General features: G+C 35.4%; 2 protein-coding genes across 3 annotated transcripts in view; both read left to right on the forward strand.

The window, feature by feature from the left end:
- LOC107743871 (tetratricopeptide repeat protein 39A-like) overlaps nucleotides 1-3,256 on the forward strand; it is a 29,800-nt gene extending 26,544 nt beyond the window's left edge. For both annotated transcript variants that reach the window (XM_016557322.1, XM_016557323.1), the window contains 3 exons: nucleotides 223-337; nucleotides 624-740; nucleotides 1,744-3,256. In XM_016557322.1, the coding sequence (XP_016412808.1) occupies nucleotides 223-337; nucleotides 624-740; nucleotides 1,744-1,861 (350 nt within the window). In that variant the 3' untranslated portion in view covers nucleotides 1,862-3,256. The remainder of the gene's footprint in view (nucleotides 1-222; nucleotides 338-623; nucleotides 741-1,743) is intronic.
- LOC107743887 (RING finger protein 11-like) lies at nucleotides 3,217-19,388 on the forward strand. The gene is made up of 3 exons (XM_016557339.1): nucleotides 3,217-3,354; nucleotides 14,046-14,215; nucleotides 18,742-19,388. Exons 1-3 carry the CDS (start codon nucleotides 3,217-3,219, stop codon nucleotides 18,911-18,913), a joined length of 480 nt encoding a protein of 159 aa, XP_016412825.1. The 3' UTR covers nucleotides 18,914-19,388.
- Nucleotides 19,389-24,116: the final 4,728 nt, after the last annotated feature.

A 24,116-nucleotide genomic window follows, 5' to 3' on the forward strand; every position in this document is an offset into this window, starting at 1 on the left:
CCACTTTTAAAATAATAGTTGACCCAAAAATAATGTAATTATATATTTTCTCATGTCATTTCAAATGATACTTTGCAACAACGATTAATAATGACCATGAGCACCAAAAAGTATCAGTGTAACAGTGTGTTCCACTGAAAAAAAATCATCCACACAGACACTCTCTGTATCACATTTAGAGTTTTTTCTATAACATAAATGTCTCTGTGTGTTTGCCCTCAGGGACCGAGTTCACCACAGATGACCAGTGTGTGGTTAGTCTGCTTAAGGGGCTCTGTCTCAAACACTTGGGTTTCAAGGAAGAAGCTGAACATTACTTCACCCTCGTCCTCTGCAAGTCAGTTTTGCTCTTTTACTGTACAACAAACCACACTAACTTGAAGAGAAGTGTTTGTGGTTTTTCTTGTGAAGACATGGCCTATTTTCTGGTACTGAATCTACAGAAGGGTAGAGTCGCACATGTAAAATTATGTGTTCTGTGATTTTACAGCACAGAATAAAAATTTTACATGTTTTAGTCTCTAGTATGTCACAAATAATAGAGAAAATGTTTTAAACATTCTTAAAGATAGCATCACAAATGCTCTCCTTCTGTCTGTCTGTTTGTGTTTGTACTTGTACAGTGAGAGTCAGATTAAATATGACCACTACCTGGTGCCCAATGCACTTCTGGAACACGGTTTACTGTGTTTGGAGCAGGGCAGAATAGAGGAGGCCATCAAACTTCTGGAGACAGCCAAGTAAGTTCAGTCCTGACAGTGATTGTTTTATACCTCTAAGATAACAATGTACATAATGTGTGGAGTGACCCTGTTTGCAGAGTTGGTGTCAGAATGTATTATCTAAGGGAGCATTAGGAATTTCAAAGCAGGCACAGATTTGCCACTTTACCCTAACTAAATGTAACACTGCTAAAGTTACTGGTTGTTTTCATCACAGTCTGAAAGATTGATTCATGGCTTTGTTCGACATGGAAAACCAGACCAACTGCTCAAAAAAACAATGTTTATACCTTTTGACCACACTGTTAAATAACAATTTATTTTTATTTTAAAATGTATTTTATCATTTTAGTTTTAATAATAATTGTAAAATGTAATGTAATTTAAAATCAAGTAAAAGTGTATGAAAATAGAAATTATGCTATAAAATTAAATTATACACAGGACAGGTTACATAATTTGGCACAATGGTACATTGCTGTGAATGTTGCCTTGTGAAATAAAAACCCTCAAATTCAAATCTCCTAGGTGATTTTTAAAAATAAACCATTCAAAATTAGTAAAAAAAGTTAAAAGAATTTTGTATTAGGCAAAAAAAGTAGTATAATTAGATATATATTAGGAGTCTGCATAATTTAATTTCAGATTTGATTTGCTTTAATTGTACTGTAAGATGCCATTGTATTCTTAGATGTATTATAATCCCACCAAAAAAAAGTGTGGCATTCAGCATGTTCAGTCATCAACTCAATAAAAACAATTTCACAACTGATTCACAGAATTATTCATTTTATAATCGAGTCGCATATCATGGCTGTTTAACAGATGTAAAACACTCTGACATAATATGAAGGTTTGGTCTAAATATTTTTTTGCTCTGCACAACAGTCACATATTTCACCCTGAAACACTCAGTGTTTGATCTGATGTGTATTTTATACCTTTATCCTGTTTGATACATGATATACTCAGTCATTGCCTTGTTAGTCTTGAACACTATTAACCATGATTTCTTTGTCAGGCAAAATTACAAAAACTACTCCATGGAATCACGGACTCACTTCCGGATCCAGGCAGCACTACATAAGGCACGAGGCACAGCTGTGAACGGAGACCACTGCTCACCCTCCAGCCCTTAACAGTCGGGGTCATCGCTGGGGTCACAGCAAGCCAAGATCCGGCTTGACGTGGGTTGCCATATGCCAAGAGGAGGACTAAAAGAGCACATGACTGATCAGACCCGAGCTGAGCTTATAGTGACTAATCATCTTCATTGAATGACGCACACAGAGATTATACAGTACATGGACAACAGCTGCATGAATGATGATGCGTGAGGTGCAGTGCAGTTCACTTAAGACACAGAAGTGACATCATGCTGTTATGATGTCATATAAATAACATTGTGCTGTTAGAATATTGTAAATGTAACATTATGATTAATAATAATAATAATAATAATAATAATAATATAACCCTAGATACAAGTTATATCAGTCCAATAATATTATACTGGTACTTCAGGCTAAAACCATTGTCATTTAGAACAAAAGTAAGGCCATCTGTCAATCATATTGGCTGCTTTTGAAGCTTTTGTTGGTAATGCTGTCCACTGTTGGTCACCCTGTGACATCAGCAGCCTAGACGTGGCTGTGCCTTTCAGCTAACTGTTTGATTTGGATTTAAAGCACGTGCACAAATATTAGTTTACTTTTAATCTTTGGAGTATAAATAGGTTATAAAATAAGCCTATTGTCTAGAGGTTATATGATGAATGTTCATGGGTTACTCTTTGGTTAGAGTACTGTGGCCTTGTCAAATCTCATGGACAGGATTCCTGTTCTAAGCTTAATTTTTATCACATAACATTGTCTTTATGTTTCTGTGTACATAATTAGTCTGTTTTAGCAATGTGTTAAAAAAAAGAAAATAAGCATCTTCATAACAGCAAATAAGGAATGTAAACTAGAAGTTTTGTGGGTTTAGTTTTTTTTTTTTTTTAGTATTTATTCACTCTTGTGGCGCCTTTCAAATTTGTCCCGTTTTAAGTGGGCATCTGAATGTGTCTTTTAGAAAGGCAGTCTCCTTCATGTGGACTTGGTCCAGATCGTACTTGAGCTCAAACAAACAAGTCTTTTAGATACATGCAGGACAGGCTGGCATGCCAGCTCTAGCCAAAGTGAAGGATGCACTGACAACCACTACAGACTTACACTACGAAGAGAAAGAAAATTTGAGCTGGTTCAGGACAGGGGATTGTACTTTATTCAGTATATGAATGCTACTTCATGGAGCTTTTCACTGTTGTATGGAGTTCAACCAACTAAACACAGCTGCAGTGTAGTTTTCAAATGCGGTGGTGTATTTTCAGATGTAGTTTTAATCAGACAGTCCTACACTTCAAGGCTTGTGTTTTATATTAATTTATCCCAGATTAGTTGAATAGTATCCATGGATGTTTGTTCTGCAGTGTAATCTGAATAGTGCCTGTTTTATGAGATCCAGTTCTACCAAAGTCAAATTTACATTAAGCACTTCGGATGATATCTCCTTGCTCCACGAATCACAGTCAGACAGGGCCAGTTTCGGTGACGCCAACGATCCGGATCAGGAACCACCACCTCCATATCAGGTAAGCTAATGAAAAACCTAAATAATAAACAAAGAAACTTTCCTTTTGGCTGAAATGCTGTGTCTCGAGTCCACGCTCCTGCTTTCTATTGTAAACATTCACGTTGCTATATTCATAATCTGTAATATCTTGCAAAAACAAAAGCATACTAATATACGGAAACATAAATCAGTAGCACCAGGCTCCCGCAGGAGCTCCATCTGTTTAATTTCACCCTAGACAGTGTGCCATACTAAATCCTCTTTGTTCGACATAAACTTGGCCTACAATTCACGTCAGACAGATGGACAGCCTGCTATTTCATTTTTACTGCCGCCTCCTCCGTGGCGTGTTGATTCACCAGCACCAGCTTTATTGCGACAAAGTAACAATTATGATTGTGACGCGCTTTGTTTGCAATTGTGACGTCATAGCGATGTTATTCTCCCTTGTAGTGTTTCCCAACCCCTTTTTGTCCTTTTTAGTATTTACAAAACTTGCATATATTATTGTCATGTTTGTTTTAAAGGGGTCATATGATGCTGCTAAAAAGAACATTATTTTGTGTATTTGGTGTAATGAAATGTGTTTATGCGGTTTAAAGTTAAAAAAACACATTATTTTCCACATACTGTACATTATTGTTTCTCCTCTATGCCCCGCCTTTTTGAAACGCGTCGATTTTTACAAAACTAATCGGTCTGAAAAGCGAGGTGATTTGAGACTTTAGTCTTTGCAACTTTACAGATCTTCTTTATGCACCAAGAGCTTGTAACACTCTAAAGAGAAAGGAAAAAATGAAATCGCATCATATGACCCCTTTAATCTATTAGCAGTTTTAGAAGTACTTTAATTGAAATCACATACCCCTGGTTGGGAATCACTGTACTAGGGGACCCAGGGGGCTTGGGGTCCCTGCAAACCTTCATAGGGGCTGCAGGAAGGCGTCAAATATTTTAAATAAAACAACAGGGTGGCTTTCCAACATTGTCTTGGAGTCAAAAACATGGGGAACTATGGGATTTTCCCATTTTTACGGACATGTGGAATCAGTTGAAGTTCAAGTCATGAGATCATGTTGTTTAACATGATGTCATGTGGCATATTACTTTGTTTAAAAGAATGACATTCATCTCATGTCAGCATGTTGTAACTCTTCCATGGGAACTGGGTTTGACGGGATAGATGTCTTTGTGTTGGGTGAAGCAAACCACATTTAAACATAATCATGAAAGCATTGTGTGCATTAAGCAAACATTTGATGTGCTGTCACTGTGTTTTGACAGAAGCAGCATGGTTTATACTGTGCATATGCACTGAACTGAGAGGAAGTTCAAGCTCTATTTGCTGCTGTGAATGCTGTTTCATCCTTTTAGTTGTGTATTGATCTTATCTGCTTTACAAAAAGACAGCAACAAACAGTGCTTCCCCATTAGCAAACTGCCATCGGCCCTTCAGGTTCTAAATGATAGGTAATCACATATGCATCTCAAACAATCATGCAGTAATTTCTTCAGAACTACTGTGACGTAACTGTCTTATAAATCTTATGAAAAACATTCCTTTAGTAGTTTAGAACATTCTCTCCGGACTTGGTTTCAGTTTTGGCTGGATAATCTAGATGCTGATTGGCACGGAGTGGAAGCAACCACCCAATGAAAGCAGCTGGTAGATGGTGGGACGTTTTGTGCTGTACTCCTTGCGCTTCTCAGCTGTACTAACAGCATTCTGCCATTTCCTCCTCCACATATTCGTCTGGAAATAGCCTGAATGTTCTGATGGGCCAGGAGATTGACTCAGAGGAGAACCGCAGTTTATAAAATAGCTTATACAAACCTGTTTATGAAACATTTCTAGGTAGTGTTGCATGTATAATGATCGCAGAAGAGTTATGGTGATCACAGACCTGTTTTTGTGTCATTTTCCAGTGGATTGTGTTTTCGATAAGCACTCTTTAATTTGCTTTTCCAATGGGTGCTGGTGTTCTGTGGTAGTACTAGTTATTTACACTCCATACAATTAATAATCATATGTTAAATGAAGAAATAGCATCCATTTTTGAAGCAAATCTCTCATATCGTACAGCTCAAGGGTTGAAATGCAAACAGAATTTCATTATAGGATAAATGCACTCTTTCTTGTGGTGCTGGGCTGTGTCTTTCAAGAGGAGGCACCTTTCTGCTGAACACCAGCAAAAACCGTGCTCAGCTTTCTGTTTTGTGAAGTTATTGAGTCTATGGGGTGCAAGATCAGACAAGGGTGTAAAAAAAAAAAAAAAAACGAGCAGAAGATGACGGCACCATGCTGAATTCACCCAGCGTTTGTTAACGGCACTGCTGCTCTGTGCAATATTCTGATGGCACGCTTCAGCCTATTGTCAGAATGGTGGACAGACAGGAGGTCTGTTTGAACCACGCAGTGGATGAAAAAATGCACAGGTCCCTTGAGAACCCAAATCATTCCCAATCTCAGCACATTCATGTGTTGCGACGCTTGCCAAGAATGCTTGACGTTTTTTCCCCCCAGAGTCTCAGGCAGGGAGCTAGAAGGGGCTGTCTGTGCTCTCAAGTATGCACGGAAACTGTTCTGCTTATTTTTTTTAAGTTATAAAGGGATCTTTAAAATGCAGTAGTAGATAGTTGTAAATTGCCTCCTTCATATGCCTTCAAAAACGTGCTTCAAATACTTTGCCGCTACTTCTTTCAGAACACAAAGATGCCGTCGTCCAAGTCTTTCTGTTAAAGGGATTATTCACCCAAAAATGAAAATTCTGTCATCTTTTATTCACTTGTCATTTACACAACACACACAGACCTGTATGACTATCTTTTTTCTGTGAAACACAAGTGAAGATATGTTGAATGATATTTGAATCGTTTTTGTTCATACAATGAAAGAACAGCACTGGACCCCATTGACTTTCATTATATAGATTAAAAAAAACACCTTATAACGTTTTTTTGTGGTCTACAGAAGAAAGTCGTACAGGTTTGGAATGACATGAGGGTAAGTAAATGATGACAGAACTTTAATTTTTGAGTCTATTATCCCTTTAAGGTTTCTCTCATTACATGCCACATTAAGTGTGTGCAGAATAGGATAAGTATGTGTGCATGAAGCTAATTTGCGTCATCAGGAAATGGAGCGGTAATGTTAGCAGAGGGCTCAACAGATTTTTTTTTTCAGTTTGTACAGTAGTTTAGATTTGCAATTTGCACTCCGATATCTATAAATCCATAAATGATATGATGAGCATTGCAATTTGAGTGAAAAGTTTTCATCAGCCATTATTTCAGGCTTTACTGTCACATGATCCTTCAGAAGTCATTCTAATAAGAAACATTTCTTATTACTATATTGAAAACAGCTTGATGTATTTTGTAATCATTTACATTTTTTTCTTTGAATGAAAGGTTTGACAGCATGTATTTGAAACAACATTTTTGTAACATTACAAATGTCTACTTTTTAACTTTATATTTTTTATTTAGTCAGTCAATTTATTTCGATTTTCTGTAAAGCATTTCCATTTAGGATTTCTGTACTGGTTGATGTCTTATCAATGCTCTCATGGTTCCTGGCTTTCTTTAGCTGCTATGTTAAGCAGCATTAGCACCATTGTATAAGGAGCTCAGTAGAGTTAGCCTAGTTTCACACCCTGTGTCTCAGACAGAGACTAAACAGATGAGAACGACTCTATTTCGGAATAACAGCCAGATCCCTTCCACTATGATCTGCATGACTGAACAGTAAATACAGTTCATGCAGTAAAGCCAAATTGCATTATTGTTTTGATGCTGTATTGTGAATCTAATTGAAACAGGAAGTGAACTTGAGGGAATGATGAGGAGACAGACAGGAGTGTAATATGAGGTCTTCCTGGTAGTTTGGAAAGCAGCTGACAGCATTTGCTGACTCATGCGTGAGGCTGGACAAGGTGAGATAAGCGTATCTGTGTGAGAGAGAAAGGCCGTGTAAGGTGCCAACATTAGAAATAGTGGAGGTTCCCATTAGCCTTACAAAAAGTGTTGTGGCTTGCTCACCTCTCTAGTCATCAATCGATTCCTTTCTCTTTTTTCGGTTCATGCTGGTTACTTCATGCTGTATTTGCTTCATCTAACAGGCTGCTTTCTCTGTTCTCTGACATGGAGGCCTCACGTCACCTAGTAGCCAGACAGCTCATCTTAAAGGGGTCATATGATGCGATTTCAAGTTTTCCTTTCTAAGTGCTCAATCCTTATCCTGACTTTACCTGTCTGCTTTCTCCCACATACACACACATACACACTAGATTCTTCAGACATGGGCACTTTTGGCCCTGTAGTCTTTTCGACAATACATTGTGAACTTTTCCACCACTTCTCAGATGTGCTATTGTGTTTAATAGCATTTTATGTTGTACATGATGGTGGAAATGACATTTTAACTTTTAATTTAAATTTTTTTACATTTCTGGATTAAAATGACAGACAATTTTGTCTTGCTAAGGCTAATTTTGTAGTTAGCATTATATGTATTCTAAATATAATTAAATACTTTCACACTTTTGATTGGAAATTGATTGGAAATAAAACTATTGTTCACAATTTATATTTGCTTGTTTTATCATTTGAGAAGAAAATATTTAATCTCAAGCTCTTCACTGATGCTTTTAAAACTTAGAACTTAATTGAGGCAAAATTGTTTGACAGTAGAAATTATGCAGCTTAGAGACTTGTGTGACAATTGATAGAATAATATAGTAATAAAATGAAAATAATAATATAAAAAATGAAAAATAATATAAAATAATGAAAAATAATTTCACACATATTGAAATGTTTATGGTAGAAAGTTATTAATATTTCTGTGATGGATTTTCATTCAGTACAGGTTTTCGTACAGAGTCCTAGTCACACGTTTATTTATTTATTTTTGATGTATTTTCAATGAGCCTTGTACAATATGGCATTGAATGTAGGTCTGTCACTTACAATGTTTTTATTTGTGTGAACTTTAATTACAGCAGTTTCTCTGACTAGGGTCTGTCGGATGGATCAATGTATGGATCAAATGTTTAGGGGTTCAAACCTGCAACCTTTCAGTTATCAGCTCAGGTCCTTAACACTAGACCTAAGTGGCTACTCACACCAATGAAGCTAAAACAATTAAAAACTCTTTAACTAATTCTTCAAAACAGTAAAGCTTGTTGAGAATGACTGGAGTAAAGTGGGGCAGAAGGAGAGTATTTTCTCTGGCTGATACGCTCATTGCTTATGAAAGAGGGATTTGAAGAAAGGTGTTGATTTCTATGAGGGGAAATCCATGCAGTTTACACAATGAACCATTCTTTGGAGATAAACGTCTACAAAGTGTGAAGAAACAGGCCTGCAGCTTTTAAAGTGTCAGAAACTAAACATTTAACCATTCAGTGCCCTGAATCTGTGTAACATTACATATAGTACACTGTAAAAAATGCAAAACATCCATTTTAAAAGAAGTCTTTTGATTTAAACACAGGAAATGCCATATCATTTGTACTTTTAAAGGATTCACCAAAAATGTATTTAGCTAGTGTACTGTATAAACAAGTAGTTGTAAGCAAATGTTCTCCCTGTAACCAAATTGTGCTGAAACTGTGTGTGAGTACTTGTGTCTCTAAACCGTATGTCGATGTAATTTGGGTGTCACACTGCTTAAGAGCCATTTTACACGCATGTACATGTATGTGTGATGAGAGTGTATTAGTGTTTGGTAATGGAGACCTGATTTTGTGCTGAGCTGGTACAGACTGTTTCTGCACCACTGACTTGAGTAGCACTCAAATAGCTGTTTGTTTAACCTTCCTGTGCTCAGATAAGCGTCCACCTCAAAGGAGGACAAAGTGTGTGGGAGAAAAGAGTTGATTGCCCTGGAGTGGAGCAGGTGCAGAAAAATGTTGTTCCCGTAACACTTGTCGATATATTTACATACACTTTGAGAGTTTAATTTCAGCCTGAATAAAAAAAAAAATGTTTTTGAAAATGTCATGTGAATGCTTTAGTTTGGGTGAAATCACAACAGAATGGTTTTTGTGAAGTTGGACTAAGATATTTAGATTTTTTTTTTCTTGCTCTCTTATAATATTCGTCTAGATTTCATGCTCTAATAGCAGTCATATTTTTTCTTTGCATGACCATTTTCTGTCTGACCCTTATAATTAAGAATGAGCAGAATTGATGTTACACTGGGGTCAGTTACGTTTTATTTTTTTAAATTTTTTTAGGAAATTAATACTTCTAATCTGCAACAACACATTAAATTGATCAAAAGTGACAGTAAAGACATTTATAATGCCTTTTTTTTTTATTAAATGCTGTTCTTTTGGACCTTCTATTCATCAAAGAATCCTAAAATCATGTGACACTGATTTTTCATCAAATTCCTCAATTAATTCTCAGTTCATAGGAATAAATTATAGCACACTACAGATTTTCACACTGAAAAATGCTTGATTCAGTGTTACAATTACATTAAAAATGGTAATAATTTGCCACAATGTTAATGCTTTTACTGTTTTTCATTCTTACTGACCTTGTAAGTCTTGATTGGTTGTGTGTGTGTATATATATGTATATATATATATATATATATACATACACTGTATGTGTGTGGTGTGTATTTAATTTTTTTGTTAGATGTACTTGGTGTAAATTGTTCGCATTTAATGCTGTCACCTTAATTAAGATTTGAATTGCTTTTGTGCCAGGTAAATATCACTCTGATTGCAAAAACACAGTATATCCTTAGTTATGTATTTGAAGATATATATGCCTCTTTAGCAGCTTCATTACAGTGAGCTTCTTTGTCTTGTTAGCATATGAGTAGCTTATGAAGCTAATGTTAAAAGTAGCAGTGTTGGAGATGCTAAAGTAGCTCCTCCTCCTCATACTGTCTGTAGTCTCTGTCCACTGTGTAGGGCGGTTGAGCGTCTGGCTGAGTCATGCTAGCCTGTAGCCTTATTTTGGGCTAATCGAGTGAGGTACACCTACAGGAATGTGAAGCACAGATGACTTAATTTCTATGTTTGTTGTGAAAGCACTGAATCAGCCTTGACATTGATTTGATTTCTGATAAAGATAAAGTCAGTAGATGACAGTGTTATCAGGAGTAACAGTTGTTTTACTGGTTTATAGTTTTTATAGATTTTGAGGCAGTAGAAGCATACAGTGTGATGAAGGTTTGGATTGTTTTGTTTAGTCCAGTGAGTCCAGAGAGGGAGTGGTGCTTTCAGCCTTTACTGGAACAGAGTCGGAGAAAGAGAGCAGAAAATGGACCGCTGGACGGTTTGTCTGCTCCAGTAATGAGGGAGGGCCGGATACTGGACGACATGCTTTGTTTAGCACCCAAAGCCTACCAGACCAAACAGAATTCCCCACTCGCCAGCTCTCGTTTTTTTTTTTTCTTTTCCACGCTTCCTTCATCTCTTTGTCTCGGACTGTCTGTTTCTTTGAACCAATCAAATAATTCTCTCTTGCACTCGTGGTGTTGGAGTGTCTGATGCTGTTCATGTTGTTCTCAAACGAGCAATTTAACAATCTGTAGCTCTGTGCTCTTGATGCCTGAAATATGATATGTCCAAATAAATTGGTCTTGTAACATACTGTCTATTAGGATGCCTTTGTCTGGTGAATGTTTGAAGGTAGTATACAGTAGATGTATACCTCACTGCTTATAATACCCCACAATCCTATGTTTGAATGTGATGATTTTCTTTTTCTTGTCAGTGTTGTTTAATTATATATTAACAAGGTAAGGGTTTGTTTTATTGATATATTTACAACTTGTACAATATTTCAAAATGTTGCACTCGATTTCACATATTTTAGTCTGGCATTATAGTTTGGGAAAAGTCCAAGTAGTAAATGCGAGCTAAATACTTAATACTTAGTATTTAATAGTTAATAATACTTAGCAAATACTTAATACTTGCTGTCAAAAAAATAGTGTTCACAAAACACTGATGTGACCTTTTTTAAATTGATGAGTCTCTATGATTTATTACAGTATTTCTACAGAGAAAGCATTATAGCATTTAAATATTTGCTTGGTTATATCAGCCTGGTTAAGTCAGTCTGAATCTTGTGTCCTTAATTATGTAATTGTTTTTAATGCTACATATTTTATATATTTATGTATAAAATATATATTATAAAATATTATTTTATAAAATTATTATAAACTATTATACAGTATATTAGATTTTATATTATATATTGTAAAATATTTTGTCTTATCTAAATTTCAAAATTTTGCTTTTTTGATCAGCCTGTTCAACATATTTTATATATTTTATAATATAAATGTTATTATCATATGAAAATTTTGCTTTGTTTGTTTAAACATCCTGACCAGCCCAAAAGGGCAACATATTATATATTATATTATATATTTTATATTTATAATATTAAATTTAAATGTCATATTAAAACTTTGTTTTGTTTGTTTGAACATGCCAACCAGCCCAACATCTATATTTTTCGGCCATTAGCAGATGGGGCGAGTGTTTAGATAAATTTTGTTGTTCCGTTTGGTGATTCTAGTGCCACAAAAATGATATACATTGCCTTTAAGATGTACCTTAATACATAAACGCTGCTTGTGAAGTCATTGACTGACTAGGCAGCGACTCAGCCTTTGTTAGCTTTCCATAAAGTGAAACACAAGAGTTTCAGAGAATGTTTCAGAGAAGACGACGCCATTGTTGTCAGAGCGATCATGTTTCGATTTTACTTCCAGCTAAACACACACACACACCTTTATTTGCTGGACCACAGAGTGCTGACCACTACATTATGAGTGTGTACGTGCCTCACAAATGTTCTTTCTATTGGTAGTGTCTTTAGCCAGTGTGCAAATAAGTGTGTATTTAAATAGGTAGTGTAACCTGTCTGATGTTTCCGTCATGTGATTGTATTCAATATGGCCGTTGCGTGACCTAATTCTCAAGTGAGCGCTGAACCTGATCTTAGAGCTCACCTTTAATCTGATCTGAAAACAGAACTCTGCACTACGCCATGGTTGCTTTTCCCAGCAGCACCTCTGAGTCCTCCGGCCTGGTTTCTACAGAACATGTCTCACTCCTGCCTATGGGCTTTACTCCCCTGTGTGGAAACCTGTCCTAATTCTGATTAATCGTTATAGTGGTGCATGCCTATATGAATGTGGGTTAGAGGTTTATAATGTAAGGAAGTAATAAATATCTGCAAAGTATGATTATCCATGGAGCAATATCTGTAGATTTGGCCGTGTGTGGCTGTTCTGAGCCAAAGCAGTGCTGATTTTTTTTTTGTTGTTCCCAAGACTGCGAGCTCTCAAATGTGAAACCTGCAGTCCAATAACCATCAACACCACCATTCACAAATCATCACTCATTTACATGGCTAGATTATTGTAGGGTTTTAAAGGGAGATGTGATCTGAACTCCAGGGTATAATCGTTGATGCCTGAAACAATATATTAATGTCCTCTCTTGGGTTTAGTGGTAATTTAATGGTATTATGCTGTAATGGTGGTTAGGTTCATACAGATTATGCACAGGGGTACAGTGTTGGGGAAAGTTACTTTTAAAAGTAATGCATTACAATATTGCGTTGGTATGTAAATTTATGAGAAAAGAAAGGTATGTAATATTTTAAGCAGAACAGTAAGATGTTAAACATTTAGAAAATAATAAAAAAAGGGATAAAAACTTACTACACACACACACACACATATGTGTGTGTATATTAGGGCTGCTTGATTATGGCAAAAATCATAATCACGATTATTTAACATGACTATGAGTGGGCCACATTACCAAAACTTTATGTATATATGTTTGTGTGTATATGCACAAAATTCTATTCATTTCTATTTTATATATTTAATTTTTATTGTATAGAATTTATGTAGTGTGTGTGTGTATGTGTATGTGTGTATATATATATATATATATATATGTGTTAATTTCTATATATTATTGCATATTTATTTTTTATATGTTTTATTATTATACATTATAATTTATATAATTGAAGTCCTGAAGAAGCTGCATTACATTTATTTTAAATATATTCATCAGGGGAGTGCTAAAAAAAAAAACGATCATGGGAGTGAAAACTGTGAAAAAAAATAAATCTCATAAGAACTGTTATACAGATTTTACAGTGTATAATAGAAGTTTTGCTCTTTATGAAATTCAAATAAATGCTTATATTTTGATTCTCATTTGCTATGAACAGTACTGTGACATCTACTTGTTCTAATGACAGCCTTAAATACCTTATTTGCAGTTTTTAGCAGAATGCATAGCACACAGAGCTTAAGCATGCTCACAGTCTCCCAAACAGCATTCATTAGTGAATGCTGAGCAGGCGCCTGTCTCAATGGGAGCTATTGTTCACCTCCCTCTCTTCATAAGTACCCTTTGGACTCAATATGGTCCCATTTGGGCTTCTCACATCAAAATGGTGCAAAAAGGGAGAGATCGCCCCCTAGTGGGGCTTTAGTTGCACGTGCCTCAAATATTAAGATGCTTACTCATAACTGTATTAAGCAATATTTAGCTGTGTAGTCAATTCTGGATTTGCTTGGTCATATATGACTTTGCGTTATATATTGAGTGGCATAGAAGAGGTTAAAGATTTCAAACCTAATCCATGAATATTCACTATTGTTATATGTTCTTATGCCATAAGTGTGTGTGTTTTCAGGAGCAGATCCATGTGCCCGTGTATCACCCCACTCCCAGCCAGGCCCGGCTGGCAACCCAACTGACCGAAGAGGAGCAGGTGCGGATCGCTCAAAGGATCGGCCTCATCCAGCATCTTCCCAAAGGTGTCTACGATCCAGGCAGTGACGGCACTGAGAAGAAGATTAGAGAGTAAGTGATGAGACTGTGTACCTGTCTCTTTGTTTCTTAGTTATATTAAAGGTATTGAAGGCACCATCTAGGAGCACCATTTTTTTCAATCTAGCTCAAAAACTTAAATTCCTTTCCTTTCACTATAAATATGCACATGAAAGCACAGCATATTTATAGTGAAATGAATCAGCTTAAGCTGAAATCTGCTATTACTATGACTATGGTAGCATGTTAAATTATGAGATTATTTAAATGTTTAACGGCATTAGGCCTACATTTATAATGCTTTGCTTTAAGGAATTTAATTATCATCAGCGAGTAGCAGCGAGGATGCAATAAATTGTTCAAAAGTGACAGTAAATGCATTTACAAATGTTGCAAAAGATTTCAATTTGAAATAAATGCTGTTTTTTTTTTTTTTACTTTCTATTCATCATAGAATCCTGGAAAGATGTATCACGGTTTCCACAAAAATATTAAGCAGCACAACCATTTTCAACATTGGCAATAATATATGTTTAAGCCGCAAATCAGCATATTAGTATGATTTCTGAAGGATCGTGACGCTGAAGACTGGAGTAATGATGCTGAAAATTCAGCTTTGCCAAGCACATTAAAATTTGTGCTGTCAATCAATTAAAAAATGAACTAATGCACATTTCTTCTGAAATTAATCGCGATTAATCTCACCTAACATTAAAGTTTTTAAATATACTTTTATTTTGCTATAATTTCACATTCAATCTTCAAATTAATGTAGAAACAACATAAAGACAGTATATTTTTAATATTTGTTTAAAGGCATCCACAATACTACTGATGTCTCTATGAAATTGTTTTTCCCCCTAATATTTAACCACTGACTATAGGCATTCATATAGTATAAATGAGAGCTATAACTTTTAACATTTATTAGACTTTAAAAAAATAACAACTTCTAATTTAAGTGAACTTAAAACAATCTTCACATAAACCCATTATAAAAAATATACCTGTGCCCTTCAGCAAGTAGGAAATATACAGAAATTGAATAAAGTTATCAAACACTAAATTCTAAATGCAACTCTGGTTGAAACTAGTGCTGTCAATTTAGATTTAAAAAAATTAACTCATTAATCGCACATTTTTCTCTGAAATGATTCCCCCCTAACATTAAAGTTTTTAAATATACTTTTATTTTGCTATAATTTCACATTCAATCTTCAAATTAATGTAGAAACAACATAAAGACAGTATATTTTTAATATTTGTTTAAAGGCATCCACAATACTACTGATGTCTCTATGAAATTGTTTTTCCCCCTAATATTTAACCACTGACTATAGGCATTCATATAGTATAAATGAGAGCTATAACTTTTAACATTTATTAGACTTTAAAAAAATAACAACTTCTAATTTAAGTGAACTTAAAACAATCTTCACATAAACCCATTATAAAAAATATACCTGTGCCCTTCAGCAAGTAGGAAATATACAGAAATTGAATAAAGTTATCAAACACTAAATTCTAAATGAAATCTAGATGATTCCTTAAAGTAGGGCTGCAACTAACGATTATTTTGATAATCGATTAGTTGGTCGATTATTTTTCCGATTAATCGGATTAAATATATATATATTTTTTTTTTACAAAAAACACACTATTCCACATTCTGCCCAATGTCCTTCAAACAAATGTGCCAACTGAATGCTATGAAAACATATGGTGCTTAACAATTTATTAGGCCACCTGCCATAATAAAGAGAAAACACATTTTAGGAATTTTAGGAATCTGTCAAAAAATGGTTTAAATCATAAAATGTTATTGTCATTTATTGGGCAAATAAACTTAAACAACTAAATAGTATTTATTCACATAACAAAAATGGCCTCCTATGCCCTTCATAACAGCTTGCATTCTTGCTGGCATTGTTTATGTACTTTTTTGACTGTAATTGGGTATCTGAAAAAAAAAACACTTTAAAGCTCTCTGCCTTTCTTTCATAGACAACAGCAATAATTATATTATAGCATTAGAAATAGCCTATACTGTTACTAAAGAGCTTAGGTATATTGGAGGACTAACCAATACAGAAAGATAAAAAATGATTTTGTTAATCACCAGTACTGTTAGTGTAGAGCAGCAGTGGCACAAACCATAATTTTTAAAAAACCTTACATAAATTTGTTTTAATACATTTGTTTAGCATTGTATATAGTGAATATAGTTTAAATCTCTGAATTAAAAATTAAATAATAAAGATGATAAAGACGAATAAAATCACAAACTCAGTTGTAACCAATAGGTAAGAGTAATGTTCTGCAGGAGCACACGTTCACTTTGACCACAAGTCACGTCTTACTATCATTTCTTTATCCTGTAAAAGGCGATTATGAAGCGTCTGATATCTATATTCAGACAATTACACGCGGTTATCCCCTTACAGTTTATACTCTCATAAAATACTCGCAATGCATGTAGACTTTTAAACCTTAATTTAACTTTCAACAACAGATATTTCAGCACAATAAATGTTTTTGCGCTGATTATTAATTGTCTCTGTTTTCGTCTGTCGCGCGTGCACGTGGCCGCCGCCCATTCAGTAAAGATTCAAACTTAACACAGACTGTCAGGACGGACCTTTATGCAAAATGGAAATGCTCGCGTGAATTTGTGACATTTATACATAAGGATATGACCGTAAACTGAAAGTTTTTGCGCTGAGGACGCACACGCATCATCTGCCAAAGCGCCAGGGCAAGCCATAACGCGAATGCATTAGCTTAAAGGGATAGTTCACCCAAAAATGAAAATTCTGTTATCATTTACTCACCCTCATGTCGTTCCAAACCTGTATGAGTTGCTTTCTTATGTCGAACATAAAAGAAGATATTTTGAAGATTGCTGGTAATCAAACAGTTGGTGGTTGCCATTGACTTCCATAGTAGGAAAAAAAATACTATGGAAGTCAATTTAAGTCCGTTTAATTACCAGCAATCTTCAAAATATGGTTATTTTATGTTCGACATAAGAAAGCAACTCATACAGGTTTGGAACGACATGAGGGTGAGTAAATGATAACAGAATTTTCAATTTGACGCAACGGGCTGAAGTTGGACGTGAACTGTGGGCAGACCCGACTAATCGATAATGAGAATAGTTGTCGATGATTTTCATAATCGATTTTATCGATTAGTTGTTGCAGCCCTACCTTAAAGCTACAAAAGTTATTGATTTCTTGTTTGTTTGTTTTTTTCTTTTGTTCTTTGATTTACAGACATCACAGCAGCTTGGTTATTAGGTTATTTTGGCTGCTGAACATGACGCTGATCTGACATGCATCGTATTTTCTCACTACTCTTTACCTTTTCTGAGTCTGACCCACTTGTGAATCGTGTTGTGTTATAGATGAGGGAGACGGTGCTGGGGTGCTCCAGGACAGTTTTACAAACCACTGCATTTCAGAGTCATGTTCTAAATGTGACTCATATATAACAAACATTTACATGCATGCACAGTTTAAGGCAACTTTAATCGCCTTTCTGGTAACTTCATGACTTAACTGACGACATAACTATGACATTGCATGCTCGTCACCTGTACCTTTTCCACGCTCGTTTGACTCGCGCCTGACGCTGAGGCGAAGTTGGAGTGTGCGTCTGAAAGTCTCCCGTTTGATGTGGTCGTAAAGACGTTCTGCGTCTAAATAAACACAATTCTTGTCAAGAAAAAAAGACAGAAGCAGCAGTTGTGAGTGGGGTGGCCAACCCTTGCTCCACCCCTGCGTTAATTACGTTAAATATTTTTAACTCGTTTTCCTGAAAAAATTAATCCCCTACGTTGATGCGCTAATTTTGACAGCACTATTTAAAATATATTAAAATAGAAAACTAATATTTCTTTCTCTCTTTTTTTTTTAACTGTATTTTTGATTTTAAAAAAACTGCAGCCTTGGTGAGCATGAGATATTTCTTTCAAAAACATTAAAAGATCATAACAACCCCAAATGTTTAAATGTTGGTTTATATATTACCAGAATGCTCAAATTTAAATGAAGCCAAGCAACATGAAGCAGGTTTACAAGATGTAAACCTTAATGAGGTAGAAAACTAATATTTCTTTCTCTCTTTTTTTTTTACTGTACTTTTGATAAAAAAAACTGCAGCCTTGGTGAGCATGAGATATTTCTTTCAAAAACATTAAAAGATCATAACAACCCCAAATGTTTAAATGTTGGTTTATATATTACCAGAATGCTCAAATTTAAATGAAGCCAAGCAACATGAAGCAGGTTTACAAGATGTAAACCTTAATGAGGACATCTCAGAAGTGTCTGTTCCTGACCATTCTGTTGTGCGACTATTGAATTATTTTTGAATTACAGTTCAGTAAATTCATCTTCCTGTCATTCTAATTCAATTTCCGATTCAACATCCGGCAAGGTGTGACCAACTTTTAAATTCTGCATTATGCCCGACTCTGTCAGCAGACTATGGAAACGCTGTGCCCTTTGTTGCCAAGCTTATCGTGGTGTGTGTTAACACGTTCTCTCTTTGCGCAGGTGTGTGATCTGCATGATGGACTTTGTGTACGGAGACCCCATCCGGTTCCTCCCCTGCATGCACATCTACCACCTGGACTGCATAGATGACTGGCTGATGAGGTCCTTCACGTGTCCCTCCTGTATGGAGCCTGTAGATGCTGCCTTGCTCTCGTCCTACGAAACTAACTGACTACTGCCTGCACTGATCCCCGCCGTACACACACACACACACACAACCAACCCTTGAGTCCTGTCCTCACACGGCCCTTTGTATAAAGAGACAAACTGTCTGCTTGCCTTGGGTGTGGGATGGTGTGCCTGTGGCATCATGGGATAAAGGAGGCCACAGTGATAATTAAACCTCTCCTGCATTGTCCTGCTGGACGGGGAAATCTGCAGGAGCCATTTTGCACCCTGAAAACTTTATCATGTGATTCCTTTGTCTCTCATTGACGACACCTAGACAAGCCGGTCACGCACCTTTCCACTGTAGCAACACTTACACTGGAAGGAGACGAACCTACTGGAGGACTTTTAAAAATGCATCTTTAACATTCAGTCTCTATTTCTTTCTTTCTTTCTCTGTGTCTGTTTCCATAAAGGGCTCGTTTAATTTCTGCTGAAGCTGCAGTGGAGCAAAACAAATGGCATTGCACATACACACACACACACAAAGAAAGAAGAAAAAAAAGTTTCATCATGAATTTTTGCACTTTTGACTCAAAGAATTAAGCCCAACTTGAGCACACAAATGTGCACGCATGAATCATCGCGCAAGACTTTTTGTTTAACCACATGTAAGCTTTTGAGTTTGTAGGTTTGTTTGGATGTTTTAAACTACTCAATGAACACTTCAGCTACCCAATGTGTGTTGAGAAATGTGCATTTCTCTCTATCGCTTGTGAGCACCAAGTCTGAATGGATTTGGTGCAGCAATTAAATTATGTAAATTATTATTATATATATATACTGTATATAAATATAAATTAAAAACTATAAATAAGTTATAATTGTTCTATAAGTAATAATAATAATAAATTAAATTGTGTATATATATATATATATTAGTGTTGTTTTTTTATTATGTATAACACTTTTTTCCTGCATTACATAGTTTTTGCTCTTGCATTAACATGTCACAATAATGGCTGATCTCACATATTGGTCAAGCTGAAATGTTTTGTTGCTTTTTGCTTTGTGAATCATGTTTTTTTTTTTTTTTTTCTTTACTTTAACATCATCAATACTGTTCAGTGTAGTAACACAACAAAACATTTATTTACTGTCAAAAAACACTGAAGTCTTCGAAAGTCTGAAGGTGGCTATGAGGTCAGCCTGGAGTGATTAATGCGATATAAGCTGTAGTGACTCACGAAAGTACACGTATGAGTGTGCGAAACTGCTCAATAATGATAATTTCACCTTTGCTGGTGCACTTGTGAGTTTAGTTAACTTTATTGTAAATAGTGCAATGATATATGTTTTAGTGACTTTTATTTTACATTTTCAGTACCAGATACTTTAAAATAAGTCTTTATGACATCATAAGGGATTCATAAGCTTAGAAAAAAAATGATTTGAATCCTCATGGATTCAGCCAAGTAATATATGAGTATTTTCCCCTCTTGCAATTTGCAATTTGAATATAAGACCACGGGCATTATGATCACACCCAAAGCTGGGATGTGCTTGAATAGCTGTTTGATGTTTTTTGAAATGAAAGATGGTTTATGCTTAGTGAAATTATGCCCAGCCCTCTCGCTCTGACTATAAAAGAAAGCACAAGAGAGCATAGAAACCAAGCCTCTATTTTTCTTAACTCAAATTTTATATAAAGACAAAGTAATTGCTAGAAATTAGAAGTGGTAGTAGGTAATGCGCCTTTGGCATTAAATCTGTCCCCTGAATTAATCAAAACGGGGGGAAAAAAAGTTCTGGTGGTTAGTGGCTGCTATTGAAGTGAAGATTTTCGTGTTTGAACTCATACCTTGTGTAGAGTGACTGTAAGTGTGTAGTTAATGAAGGTGAGGGATATATTCTTCATAGAAAATCCATTGGCCTGGTTTTGCACAGTACTTTTAGTTGTAGTCTTTGTCTTTTCTTTTTTTCCTGTCTCTCCATACAGCGTGGAGCTCTATTGCCTTAGATCAGACAAGCAGGAGGCTTTTGGCTGGACGTCCTGGGATGACGGGGGCTCTACACCAGCATCGGGAGGACAGAATGATGATGATGATGATAAATGAGCATTTGGACGTAATAAACTGTGCTCACAGACACTTTTCGCTCCTGAGAAGACATGTCATCAATGCAATGCCATACAGAAACTGATACTCCATGATGTGCTGGGAGCACATGGACATTACCTGTGATCTGTTTGTATGTGACACGTGTGTGTAAGGCTGTGAGAGTGTCCCGTTTGTCTGTCTGTGAATATATATATATATATATAAAAATGTATGTATATATGAAATGATGAATTATGCATCTATGTACTACAGGCAAATAATAAATAGAATTTATGCTATGAAATTGTCTGTGTGCCTTTATCGTTTTCTTTGAATACCAGTTTTTAATATTAAGAAGGTTTTCTGTAATGCATTAAGGTCATTTTCATTGTAAATTTAATTGAAACACATTATATAATACTTAACAAATGGCAGTTAAAAATGCAGTGAAACTTTAGATATATACAGCGGCGAGAATAAGTTAGAAAAAAAATTTGGATTTCTGCATTTATTATTTCTAAAATGTGGTTTGAATAAACTAATAACACACAAGCACTTTTTACGTTATGGTTCACATATGTATTCTTGCCACTGTATTTATGATTAATGTTAATTTAAGTCATTTGAAGTCAGATCGGTACCCTTCTCTCTTTCAAATGATTTTTAACTCATTCTTTGTAAAAATTACGTCAGTAGCCTACGTAATGCGTTGCGTGGCGCGCTGAAAACCTGTTTATAAAAACTGGTCCGTTACTGTTAATACTGCAGTAGCATTTGTGCATCACTAGAGGGCGCGTATTACTGTAGCGCACATGAACTGCTGAGTCACTTATGTTGTAGGCCATGTCCAGCCATTTTCACTTAGTTTTAAAAACTCCAGTTATATGTGTTTTTTTAATTTATTTTTTTAAATTGGGATGACCATTACTAGAAAGTAATACGGATGAGCTAATATTGTGGTCATGCTGTTAATCACAAATCAGAGCTTGTTTTCCTATTGTGTATTTTATTTTAGTACAGTGCCATTCATCTGTTAGTGGTGTATGTATTTGTCAAGTGTATTTTGTATGAGATTTTTCATCAATAGGCAACACACTTGAAAAAAAAAATCTTAAGAATGTTATAAATATTTCCTGCACCGTACAAATGCATACAGGGAAGCATGGGGTTAGTTGTCACTTTTCCCCCTAAGTAAATAGGTCTCAATGTAGGTTTATTTTCGCTTTCTGTGTTACTACATACCTTAAAGTCTTGGCTGCAAAAAGTCATTGAACACACACTTGTCCCACACTTGTTTTCAAGGAAACAAATATTCATTAAACACATTAACTCACACTACTGCATGTGGGGTAAGTTGTCACAGCGGGATGCTGTTTTGCATTGACATTGATTTGAGGAGAATATATTTTATTGAAAAAATAAATATTACACGTAAATCCTAATTTTAAAAATGAAACATTTCCACAATATGTCTTTTTGTATTAATGGCTTTTCAGCGACATGTAAACAATCATGAAAAATATTTTAAAATAATAATAATTCAATAAAACAACTTTTATAATTATATTATATTTGTAAATAAATATATACATTTTTTTGGAAATATACAAAAATATTTTCAAAAAGCATTTTAATTATTGAAATTTACATAATATTTACATAATACATAATGCATAATAACTATAATTGTGGCAACCTGACCTGACCTGAAAGTTCCTGAAATTGCTCCTCTCTATATATTTACATACGCACCAATTTATATATGCAAATACATATTTGTTTAATATCTGCTGTCCAGCAGTATAGTTTGCATAGACACCCAGCAAACTGCCAGTAACACAAAACCTCATTAGGTACACTTTTAACAAATAAGGTTCAGGTGTAACAACTCCTGATCGGCACATCAAAAAGGTGCGTTTCGAAATACTTTGTATGTGACCGGGAGCAAAAAAAGCCATTGGCACGTCATCTATCAGCATTGCTAGACACGGTTGAGCAGGCAGCTCCATTACAATCACAATATGACAAGGATACATCAGATAATCTGGGATGATAATTTTCAGCAACTTTGTCAAATCCTTCTGCCAGTTCAGAGGCTCCACATTTCTATTTTTATTCTTTTAATTTATTTTATTTACTATATCCACATTGGTTATTTCAGCAGTTAGAATCACATTTCCATTATTGTGTGTACATGATTATATGTGTACATAGTTAATGTTTCAAAATCTATCTATCTATCTATCTATCTATCTATATGTCTGCAAACTCTTCTCATCATATTTTGTGTATTTGTGACACAACCCCCAGTGCTTGCAGAAAGTGGAAGGAAGCTGCACTTGAATTGAGTTCTGTTGCCGTCAGTCACTGCAACCACAAATTAACTTCTCTTGAAAATGGAAAGCAAAATGCACAGCAGTTCTTCCCAAAAGTCTGATAAAAGTGCCCCTGTTGACTGGCCAGTGGCTCACCACCATGGTGCTTTTGGACACATTGTATCACCCCTTCTGTGGGAAAACATAGTTTTCAAGTGGCACTCCACCTGGCAGCTGCTGACAAGCTCTTGTAACGCTCATAAATTACAAAGCAGCAAACTTGTTATATTGGCCACAAAATCAATTACGCTTTGGCTGTAATGCAATGGGTGTTTTATTCAGCATTCTGCATTAACTTTCAAACATAAAGCAAGATAGGTTGGCCAGACTGGTTTTGTTTAAGTCAAAAATACTATTTAACATCACTGAACTAACAATTTATACCAACAAAAGTATTTTATGGGTTATTTCAGGTAGAAATAGCTCTTTAAGTGAATAATTCCAGGTTACCATTTTTTTACAGTGTATTTATTGAATTTAAAAACAGTGGTTTAAAGGGGTCATATGATGCGATTTCAACTTTTCCTTTCTCTTTGGAGTGTTACAAGCTCTTGGTGCATAAAGAAGATCTGTAAAGTTGCAAAGACTAAAGTCTCAAATCCAAAGAGATATTCTTTATAAAAGTTAAGAGTCAACCACGCCTACCTAAAACGGCTCGTTCTAACACGCCCCCACATTGCGCGGCGCGATGCAATGTAACGTGTAAAAAGACAGTATAAGTCATCCGTAATTATCTCTATGGTAATTATGTCCCCACTGGATGCAACAAATGCCTCGTTTATAATGGGTTTTA

Source organism: Sinocyclocheilus rhinocerous, unplaced genomic scaffold, assembly GCF_001515625.1.
Source record: "Sinocyclocheilus rhinocerous isolate Xijiao unplaced genomic scaffold, SAMN03320098_v1.1 scaffold377, whole genome shotgun sequence".
Classification (NCBI taxonomy): Eukaryota; Metazoa; Chordata; class Actinopteri; order Cypriniformes; family Cyprinidae; genus Sinocyclocheilus; species Sinocyclocheilus rhinocerous.